This window comes from Arachis duranensis, chromosome 2 (genome assembly GCF_000817695.3).
Source record: "Arachis duranensis cultivar V14167 chromosome 2, aradu.V14167.gnm2.J7QH, whole genome shotgun sequence".
Lineage (NCBI taxonomy): Eukaryota > Viridiplantae > Streptophyta > Magnoliopsida > Fabales > Fabaceae > Arachis > Arachis duranensis.
The window spans coordinates 87014562-87026977 of NC_029773.3; the positions used below are offsets into that span (position 1 = coordinate 87014562).

Sequence of the window (12416 nt, forward strand, 5' to 3'; positions counted from 1 at the left end):
CTAATATAATTATTATTTTAAAGATAACTTGCCATGTGGCAAGTTATCATTGGCATACCCAAGTCCCTCTGAGGAGGGACTCTTTCTCCTCGTAAACTGAGCAGGAACTCAATTCTCCTTCTCTCCAACGGTTGATCCTGTGCTATGTCAGAAAAAGAGAAAATGGAACCTTGAAAGGCACTCCCATTGGAGTTGCTCTAATATCCTAATTGGGAAGATCTTGACCTACGAGGAATGCAAAACAGTGGTACTTGTCAAAGGGACTACACTAAAGTGTACAGTACTTCACTTCACACCCTATTGGCGCATGTTAGCATGCCCACTCTCCAACTTCATTTTCTTTGTCTCTTGGACATTTACAATATTTTTTCCACAAATTCATCAAGTATTTTATAAACAATTTTAGTTATTAATTTATTAAAAATTTAATTATTTTATTATAATAAATTTAATTATTCTACTAGTTAATTATTTTGTTAATGAAATATATAAATAATATCTATAAATAATTAATTAAATATATACATGGAGAATTTTTTATATATATCAGGTGAATCAAAGACTTTTACTCGTGTTGCTTTATTTTAATTCTAATTTCATAATTTCTTATGTGAAGATAACATTATTATTAGATCAATTTAATCAATGAAAACTACTATATCATTTTAACTAAATGAAAATATCAAAATTAATGTTGTGATGAAGGGATGATCTGCTACATGGCATTAATATATACTCCACACATATTCTTCATCTCAAGTTTAAAAATGCTAAAGTTACAAATTAAAATAAATGGAATGATTATTAATATAGAGATTAGAGAAAGAGCTTTTTTAAGACTCTTAATTTCTTTCTTTTGTGAACTTTTAAACAAAGAGTGTGTAATAATATGATGAGGTATATAGTAGTGTTTAATTTCTTTGCACACATTCTATGTATGAAGCAAACTCTTCTCTTCACTATATACTTTTCCAGCATGTTATATATATTAATTTTGTAAGTTCATGAATTTTACAAGTTTCAACCTAAAAAAATGAAATAAAAAAATTTCAATATAAGCAAAACCAAAACCCTTGTTAATTAGATTTCGCTTCTACACACATCATCATTCATCATATTCAAAATTATTTTAGGTAAACCCTAATAAAACTAGTAACAAGCTAAGTTTAAGAGTTAACTCGAGAATTGTACCTGTTGTTGAAGAGCAAAGATATGAGCAACACAACCATAAACAGGGTCTCTAACCCTAGAAAGAGCCTCATAAGAAAGAGTGAGAACAGCATCAAGCCTCTTATGTGGAGGGATCCTCATGAGAAGCTTAGATGCATTGCTTGCACCAAAAACCTTATGCACCGCAGCAAAGTGTGAAGTTCCTTGCTCTGAGTCAAAGTATGGTGCAAATATGCATCCCTTCACACACTTCCTTCTCAAGAACTTGCAAGCTCCACAAGGCCCACCTCTTTGTTGATTATTTTCATCACTACCACCACAATCCATCTTATCAATGATGATCAATCTTCAAAGCAAAGAGGCCTTTAATATTTCTATCAAATTTTGTGGGTTATAATATATAGTGAAAGAGATGGATAGATAGATAGATAGATGAGTTTTTGTTTGTTTGTTAGTTACTTTGTTTGCTTGATTTTGATGTGTGGAGAGAAGAAGAATAAGAAGAATAAGTGGAAGCTTTTGGTGGTGGGTCATCACTCATCACTGTTGGAATACGAAAATATTTAGTCATAAAAATGATTAACAAAAAATAATTAGAATTTATTTTATTTAATATTTTTAATTAGTTTATCAATATTTTTTTAAGTTAAAAGTGATATTCGAATTTTCGACCTTTAGGTGAATATATAAAGATTATGTCATTTGAATTATAGTTTATTGACAATTAATTTATCAATTACTTGTGTAGGTTTGCGTGTGTATATAGAAGAATATAATAAAATAGTAAAAAAAAATAACGATGAAATTAAAGATTATAATTTTATTTATTTTTTATTTTTAGATTAACAAATAGTTGAACAGTTTTATGTGTTTTAAAGTAGAGATATTTTATTTAATTTATTTTCAATGTTATTTTTGGCTTTAGTGGATTTTTTTAAAAAAAATATTTATAATTTTTCCTTGATATAAAGTGTATGAATGTTTGGTTGCTTGGTTTATTAGTGTAATAAATAATATATAGTGCGTGGGTTGAAGGGAGGGTTTAGTGAATTTGGTTCAAAGGTTGAAACTTTAAAGCCACGCAATATAATGAAATTAGAGAGAAGAAATGAAAAATAATAATTATAAGAGAAGTGGAAGGAAGAGAAGGGAAGGGTTGCGTGAAGCAAAGAGATTAAGAGAGTGTGTAATGTGTATATTTTGTGTAATGTGTATGGTGAGTTAGTAGGTGACACTGCCACAACATCAGCTTCCAACCGCCGCATTGGAAGTCACGTGCCACCACCCCTACTCCCACGTGGGACAACATCCTATTCCTATATACTATAAATCTGATTTTTTTATTTTATAATATTTTTTAATGTATTTTTTTAAATTTTATTTAAAAAGTGTATGATTAGAAATTTAAAAAAAAATAAGTATTCATTTAAAAAAATTAATTATTCTATGATACAAGTGAAATTTTACAAAGATAAAAGTAGAATAACAATATTATCCGTACTTGTAGGTATTTAAAATGTTTTAACTCGATTGGAACAATCAATAATTTATTCATAATGATAGAATTAATATTGAGTATCAATCAATTTTATCTGTTTAATTCATAATTTTAATATATAATATATGTGTATGTTAGTATATTTTTACATATATATAATAAGTGAGTTGAAATTCGAATTCAATTTCATTTCTTTTGTATAAATACTTTATGTGATCGAGAGTAATTTAATCTGTTGACAATACATTAATAATATTTAAAATTATAAAATATAAAATAATTAAATATTATATTTGTGTGAAAAAAATTTATGTTTTATAAATAGGATCAAGTTTAGAGATTTAAGATGTGTATATATATGAATTAAATTGAAAGATTTAAACTTGCAATTGTGTATTGAGTTATGGGAGAATTTAAATTCTATTATATCCTACTTATTGTCACTTTTAAATACAAGTTAAATTCTAATATTATCGTTATTATTTAAAGTTTTTTTTGGGTAAATTATGGTTTTTTATAAGTTTATTAGATATTGTTTAGCAACTTATTTATGACAAAAATATAAAAATAAAACATAATATTTTTAAAATAAATAAAAAATAAAAATAGAAAAAATAGTTTATCTTAAGTTAAAATGATCTAATTGATATCTTTATATCTATTACAATTTAAATATTTAATTTTTTAGGATATTTCTTGAATTTTTTACTCAAGTTTCATTAACTAGTTATTCGGTTAAATATTTTACTAACCTAACATATTTTGCCACATCACTATTTAATGTCCTACATCAATAATTAACGAAGAAAATTAATGACAGAAATGAAAATAGAAACTTTCTAAATCTTGTTTGGCTAAAACCCAAAGAAAAAGTTTATAAAGTTGAGAATTTTATTTAAGCCTTTCGCATATATATATATTCTAACAATAATTTTTGTGGCAGTTGGTTCCGTCACAATATGAAGACATATGTATCTATTACTTTACAAATTGCGCCTGAAATTCTAAGCTGTCACCTCTTCCATTTTGGTTTGATGTTCCTCAAAATTGACACAAAAGAGAAGAGTTGAGAAGAGAAGATTGACAGAAGAAAGAAAGAAAACACTATTGTTGCACTGTGTTTCTGATCTTTCTCTCTATGCTTTCTTTCATTTCATCGTACAGATTTATATTCAGAGGACCATTACCATATCCTTCAATTCCTTCATCAATTGCTTCTTTTTGTTCCGTACTATCTTACAATTCGTTAGGACCACTACAATTGCATTGTGTTTTACTCTGCCTCTTATAATTATTACTTTCTTTTTTTTGTTATAGTTTCTTCTTGTCGCCATAAGTAGTGTGCCATATATTGTAGAATTTCGGATATAGAGTAATTATTTGAATATTTTTAGAACTTCTGTATTTGTCTTCAAGTAAAGATAGATTAATATTTTTCGTGATATTATTATTTTTTTTTAAGTTTAAGTGGACGGATTGAAAAATGTACATATAAATGATTATATCTCTAATATATTCTTTTACGCAAGAATTTTCTATGTGAATTTTTTTATAGTATCTAAATGATTTATAAATATGAGACATTTCGCTAATTTTTACTTTTTAGGGTACAAAATGTTTGAAAATTCTAACTCATCATCATAATATCTTTTTATTATAAATAAAAAAGTTTTGAATTATTAATCTTTTATGTTTTCAAAAAAAATCATTGAAATTTTTACTCATTTAAGGATTAAAAATAATTAAAATTTCAATCATTAATTACTTTTAATGGTATTTTAATTCCAAACTAATTAATCCTTTTATATTTTTTTAAAAGAAGTAAATGGTTAACTGTGAACTATGATGGACTTTAATTTTTTTTATTAATAAAAATTTGTTATAAAATTATTTTTTTAAAATTTAAATTGATTAGAAAAGACACATAAATAATTATATTTTTAATATTCTCTCATGCAAAAATTTACTCAATACCTTTTCTGTAAGTCAGTAAAAACAAATTATAAAAATTTAAATTAATAAAAAATATATATAAATAATTATATCCCTAATAGAATTAAACTTTGGTGAAAGACGAAATGAGCTACTATCATGTCATATCTCGTAGTTAACCTAGCTTAATTTTTAGTTCCACTTATAGAATTAAAGGTGAAAGATCATATTTTATTCTCTCAACTGAAAATAAAAATTGAGAGGATCCATTTCCACTTAATTACCTTTTTTGGGGGAAAGCATTTTTCTAAATTGCTTAGTTATATCCCGCTAATTAACCATTTTATCGCCTTTGGGCCATAGATTCTTCAATTAATTTGGACTTGGGTTTTGCAATACCTTAATGCCACCAAATGATATAAAACCTTTCAACCAAGGACAAATAAAAGAATGATAGTATAGATAGGTATCAAAGCATATATATGTGCATCAAAATTCAAAATTTAAAAATAGAAAAATTATTTATATTTAGTATTTAATTTTAATATACCAATAATTTAAATATTTCATTTTACTATTATCCAATTATAAATGATCAAATAGTAGTCTATTAGCGTATCTTTAGATTAAACTCTATGAAGATAGTTATTATATTAATTAATTTTGTAATGAAGAGTTTCATATATAAATATATACATAATAACTACTTGCTTTGCTTGCTTATCCTAATTTTTGGAAGGTATTTTGTTAACAATTCTGCTAGGTACTCAATAAGGATTTAGTCAATAATAAATTAATAAATATTTTTAAATTATATTTTATATTAATTGATTATTATTAATTAGTAATTATTTAATTTTTACTTTTTAAAATATAAAATTAATTATTATTAATTATAGTTATTTAAAATTGACTAAATAAGAGTTATTTACCTATATTTTTTTTATCATCTGTGCAACATTAATAATAATCAAGTCTTACCATTAAAAAAAAGTATATGAAATGTGTAAAGAAAAAAAGTTTATAAATTGTGCTTTTTAATTTTGATGTTGGACATTCAATGGTGTTTTTTATAAATGTTAAAATTTGATGTATGTTTTTTTAAGTGAACTACAAATTTGAATCTCAGATTTGTTACTTTTGATTTTAAGTTTTTTAAACATATAAAAATGAGGCTGATACTTTTTATTTTTTATATTAATTTTTTTAAATATACAAATTTAACTTTTAAATTTATATTTTAGTATTATTTAAAAAAATGCTAATTGACCCTTTCAATTTATTTTATAGTAAAATAAAAAGTTTACTTCAACACAAATTAGAATATCTAATTCGTGCACTATAAAATCTGAGAGTCAGATTTTTTTACAAATGCTATTATTCTTCAAATTTGAGAGTTTAATTTATTAAAAAAAATTAAAATTTATATTAGAAAAAAATAACTAATTAACTATCATACTAAATTACACACAATCTTCTTTTATTTTTTAAAAAATTAGCCTATACATTGATGTTTAATTTCTCCACCTATTAAAAATAAGATAAAAGAGATAAAACTCCATGATTGAAGACCAACATTCAAAAGATGACAGATTTCGTGTAGAAAAGTAAAACACATGTCCATGCATACTAATAATATATAATTTATTTGCTCTTAATGTCTAAAAATAGTTTAAAGGATATAAAAGTAAGATTAATGGAAAAGATATATAGAAACATATGGATATATGAGAGGTGAAAGGAGGAGAGAAAGTATGAAGTAAAAGGCCATACCGAGGAGGAGTGATGAGAGGAAAAAGACTAAATGTGTGTAAAGTGATGAAGTGATTGGGAAGCACAAAAAATCATGCTTCTTTGTGATGTGATTACAACACATCAAATAAGTAGTCACAACAACACAACATGCACACTTCAAAGGACCCACCAATTGTGGCGTACGTTGTGTGTCATCATATGGTATTTTAACCATACCTACAACTATATAGAAGGAATAATGGAAAGGCCTAACAAGTTTTATGTGTATGGGTAACCCATATGTATACAGTTTTCTTTTCTTTTTTTTTTTTCAAATAAACAAAGGATAATTATACAACATATACGAAAAGAAGAGAGAGATATGGTGTATGGCAATTTTTACTTGTTTGATTAGATTATAGGATAAAGTATTATTTTAATCCTATCATTTGACTAAAATTTTAATTTTATTTTTATTTTAAATATTTAATTTAATTTTATTTTAGTTTTTTAATTAAAATTAATTTTTTTATTTTTTATTATGATTTTCTTTTTAGATAATAACAAAAGGCGTAATTATAGTGATTATAGTAGTCGCTATAATGATTTAAGAGTGAAAATGCCAGAAAACTTTATTAAAATAAAATAATAGCAAAAGAAAATAACATGTTTGAAAGAAAAAGTTTTAATATTAATTTTGCTCAAATGACAAAAATAAAAGGAAATAAAATATTTTTGGGAGAAAACAAAGACATTTTAAATTTAATAAAAATTATTAGAGACTAAAATTAGTATTTAATTAAAATCAAAGACATTTTAATTAAGGACCTAAAATTAGTATTTAATCAAAACATTAGAGACTAAGATAATATCTATTTATATTTATTTAACTTTTTTACTATTAAAAATAATAAATATTTCATATAAACATCACCTAAAATATGCAAATTATATTTACTAATTTATCTTTATATAAAATATAAATTTAATTTATAAAATTTAAATCTCATTCAATAATAAATAAATCGTAAACAAATGCAATATTTGGCATATAATTAATATATGCAAATAACACTTTTAGTTTTAGGGTTAGAGGAGGAGCACATCACATGCACTTGAAAAAGGAAGTTAGCAAGGAACATGATGAATGTACATGAGTAATCTTGAGATTGTGCTTTATGTCAAATCCATATATCAAAGAGAAAATGGATATAATTGTTTTGCTCTGTGGGGGTCTGGTATGTTTCATACTTTCATATTTCGTTGCCATTCTATCACAATGAAATGGGAATGTTTGTGTCTCTCACAACAATTCTGAATCTACATGTCATGCTTCACAAGGTAAGTGTGGTAACTTCATTTCTTTATTTTAATATTCATTGGTTGACATCAAATAAACTTGAGAACATCGAATAATCTATTAGGGTTTTTAGGGCAATAATGAATGAGCAAGTTATTATACATACCTTTTTGTAACAGTTTGATTTTGGTAACTTTGATTATTTAGTATTCAATTTCGTTCGATGAGTTACATAACAAGCTCATTGATATTAGTATCTAATGCCTTAGCTTATATTTAGAAAAGCAAGAGAATAAAAATTTATTTAAAATGCATTTAAAGTGTTTGATTTTTTTTTTTAATTTCACCCAATATCTCTCGACGTACGACAAGATAACGACAATCTATTATAATAGATTTAAGTTTTATTTAAGAATTTGTCTCTAACCAATATATTTGTAGTTTGGTACTTAGAAGAGTGAGATTCGAACTCCCAACACTTAATTAAACGGACAAGTGAAGAACTAAACCACTTGATCAACTCAGATTAGTTATTAACAGTGATTGAGGATGCACATCAAAAGAGCTTAATGAAAATTAAGGTAGAGATTATTAATAAATTAGCTTTAATTTCTTTTTAAGTGAGATTGGAGTATTTCTTTTTGGAATAAAGCTAAGTTTAGGGATCATTTAACAAGAGCTGAGCTCTGATTCTTCTTTCGCTGACCCTGACAAACAGACGTTAGAGGAGGACGATCTAGTGTCAAGAAGTATTAAGAAAGTCAAAATGAATAAAGAGAAATTGGCTCAATGAATATGGAAGGTATTGTAAAAGAGAATGGTGATTCCGATCAAAAGAAGACCTGCAATAATGAGAGTCAAGAAGAGAAACAAGATGGCCAGGAAAAAGACAAGATGCCAAGGAGATCTTATCGTGATATGGTGGTGGCAAATGAATTTAAGAAACTGAATCTATAAGAAATAGTCGAAATGATATTAGAAAATTATATTCCGGAGGATCTGGATATGGAGGCATTGATAGAGGATCAAGCTCCCTTCAATCTTTATCCTACGATTGAGGTATCTCTCGAGGAGTATGATGAGTGGTGTAGGCCGTGAAAACTCTCTTTGTTGTAAAGCCGTTGGAAAAATCTTTTAATCTTCAAGCTCTAGATAGGTGAGTTCAGAGAAGATGGGTGAAGAAGGGATCTATAAGAGTGATGAATCGGGCTGAAAATTTCTTTCTTGTAAAGTTTACCAATCCTGATGACTTTGCCCATGCTTTGTTCGAAGGCCCGTAGATGATAATGGATCACTATCTATTGGTACAAAGATGGAGACTTCTGTTTCTACCACAAGAGATAGATGTTCAGAAAGTGGCAATATGGATTAGAATACCTAACTTACTAGTTGAACTCTACAACAAGGTCTTTCTATGAAAAGTGGGTAGAGCTATTGGCACCACGCTAAAAGTAGATGAGGTGACCTTTATTCATTCTCATGGAAAATTTGCGAGAATTTGTGTGGAGATTAACCTAAGAAAAAAGCTGATTCTAACTATTTCAGCACTTGAGAAAAAGTTTAACATTTTCTATGAAAGTTTACATTAAATTTGTGTTAACTGTGACTGATAGGGACATAGAATAGAAAACTGCAGTGGAAGATGTTAAGCATCATCACTAACACAGTCTGGGGGGCGGTAGACGCCGGAGCCCTGAACAGTGGGGAGGGCATCAACAAGCGGGAGAATAATTTGAAATTGCAAGATATGCAAAAGAACCAAAAAGAAAAAGATAAGATTATGGCAGAAGATCAGGGAAGCAAATCAAATGCACCAAAGGAATCACAACAAAATAGACAAGACTTTCATAACGAGAATGCAAATCTGGAAAGCATTCAAGACCCAAAAGGAGACAATTTTTTGGCCCTTAGTTGATTGCAAGAAGGAACAAAGGAAGGGATCAGAAAACCCAAATCAAATGCTTTGCAAAAGGAAAATAAGAAAGATGTGCAAAAATTAAGGTTCCATGTTTTAGGGGAGAAAAATCAAGAAAAGATTGAAAAAATGAAAGACCAAGCCTCTGACATGGCTGAAATTACTTAGGAGAACATGGATGCTAGGAATTTGTAAAAAGAATATAGCGAAATCATAACTATCAAATATGTGCCCATCAATGGAAAGAACTACATATCACATAAAAACACACAGAAGCAAATGAAGCACATTTTTCGATCATCAAAGGAAAGCATACTGAAATCAGTAAGAAGATATTACAGAGTTCTAAGCATAGCAAATAGACCAACCAGCATAAAAAAATCATACAAAGTATCCCAATAAATTAAGACAACATCAAGCAACAACAAGAAAACTAGAAGGAAATAGAAAAGAAGCACCAAGATTATTGAAGGCAATTTTCATACTTCAACATTCAAATTGCTAAAGAAAATAGTGCCCTATCTATCCAGATTGGGGATAATGTAGATAACATTACAAAGAATCTCATTGCTTAGAATCATGGAAAAGGGAACAATATTGATATGAAGAAAGGGAAAGCTAATAAGCGCCCTGACCTAGGAGAGGCCAGCGCTAAACCAGACCTGAAGAATACTATGGTTGAACCAGGGAGTCAGCTGGAGGAAGTTGCTACCCAAAGCCTAATTATAATGGTGCAGTCCACAAATAGCAAGCCGAATATGGCAGAATGTTTCTGATGTGGACAAGGAGACTATTTTTCTTTATCATCTTTCTGTTTATCATGAATACTTTAATCTGAAATTGTAGGAAAAATTCTCTAACAGATTCTCTTTTATTATTAAAGATCTTATTTCTCGTTACAATCTTAAGTTATGTGTTTTACTTGAAACTCATGTTTTAGGAGCTAAAGTTGAGGGAATTATTTGCAAACTTGGTTTTGATTCTTGGTGTATAAGTGAAGCGAAAGGTTTTTCAAGTGGAATTTGGTGTATTCGAAATAAGAAAGAATGGAATATTGGACTTTTGAAAGTTCAAAGATAACTTGTTCACATGAAAGTTAGAGATAGTGATAACCATACTTGGTATTTTACTTGCATATATGGTAGCCTGTAACTAGATATCCACAGTAGCCTATGGAATGATCTTGAAACTATTACAGCAACCACACAAGGTCCTAGGTGATTCGCAGGAGATTTTAATTCTATTATCTCTTTGTAGAAAGCGGGGGGCATTTTCAACCTCTCTCAGGACTTGAACAGATTTCAAGAATGTATTTAAAATTGTAGAATCAGAAATCTAGGATTTGCAGGTCTTCCTTTTACATGGCAACAAAACAGGATAAAATAAAGGCTTGACCATTTTCTATGTAATTTGGAGTTCAGTGACCATTTTTCAATTGTAGGGGTGAAGCACCTCCTAAAGTTGAAGTTGGACCACCTTCCCATTCTTCTAAACTGTAATTTGATAGAGGTTAATAGAAAGAAAAGACCGTTCAAGCTCCTGATACCTTGAATTTTTCATGAGAACTACAATAATTTGATGAAGAATAATTGATGCAAGCAAGGAAAACTTGTTAATAATATTAATACTTTTATTGAGAAGGCTACAGTTTGGAATAAAGAAGTTTTCGGACATATTTTAAGAAAAAATAGAAAATTCTCCTCAAGTTAGAGGGTATCAACCGAAATCTCTCTTTCAACGACAATGTTCTTGGAAAAACTCCAAAAAAATCTTTGGAAGGAGTACAAAACGATTATTGTGCAGGAAGAAAGTTATTAGATGCAGATGTTACGTTGCAAAGTCATTAACTTTAGAGATAAGAACACCAAGTATTTCCATTAAAAGGCAAATGGCGGAAGAAGGAGGAATTATGTCACGTCCTTAAAAAATAATGAGGACAGATGGGTTGATGATGTAAATGAGTTGAAAGAGTTCAGTGTATCCTTTTTTAAATTTATGCACCTCTCTATTACTCTTCTCCTTTATTTGTTTTCTCCATTACAGGTAAGTTTCCTAGAATGGCCAAGGAGGATATGACCAGCTCAGTAGAAATATCACGCAAGAGGAAATTAAGCATGCAGTGTTTAGCACGGAAGCTAGAAAGCACACGGTAATGATGGTCTCCCAGCGAAATTTTATCAACACTCCTGGGATATCGTAGCTGATTCACTAGTCAACTGGGTGCAAAGAATTTTTAGGGATCTTGAGAACATTGTGACAGTCAATCAGACTTTGATTTCTATCACCCCAAAAGTCTATTCTCCGGAGAACTTTGGACAATTCAGACCTATAAATTTGTGTAAGGTATGCTACATACAAGATTGTGACTAAAATTATTGCAGAGATATTCAAACCCAATTTAAAGATGATTGTTTCAAACACCCAAGCTAGCTTCATCTATCCCTGTGAGAATTAGTGCAGACAACATCCTAGTGGTATTCCAGAGAATATGATCAAAATTATCAATTTTTGCATCTCTCCCACCTCTATGAGTTTACTTTAGAACGGGTTGTCGTCAGAAACTTTCAAGCTAGAAAAAGGAATTAGGTAGGGAGATCTTTTATCGCCATATCTTTTTGTTTTATGCATTGAAAAGCTTTTTCAATTAATTGATTGTTAATAGAAGATAAAAAATCGAAGCCTATTAAATTATCTAGGAATGGACCTCACTTGTCTTATCTTTGTTTTGTAGATGATCTTGTTCTTTTTGCAGAGGCGGATGCAAGCCAGGTCCAAGTGATAAAGGGAGCGCTTGAAGCTTTTTGCAAGCCATCTGGTCAAAAAGTTAGCTTAAGTAAGTCCTGCGTGTTTTTCTCTAAGAATGTTAA

General features: G+C 28.5%; 1 protein-coding gene across 1 annotated transcript in view; it reads right to left on the reverse strand.

The window, feature by feature from the left end:
* The window catches only part of LOC107475721 (LOB domain-containing protein 19-like), a 6047-nt gene extending 4473 nt beyond the window's left edge, over positions 1 to 1574 (reverse strand). Inside the window, exon 1 of the mRNA XM_016095367.3 lies at positions 1192 to 1574. Within this exon, the coding sequence (XP_015950853.1) occupies positions 1192 to 1497 (306 nt within the window). The 5' untranslated portion in view covers positions 1498 to 1574. The remainder of the gene's footprint in view (positions 1 to 1191) is intronic.
* Between the last annotated feature and the right edge of the window lie 10842 nt (positions 1575 to 12416).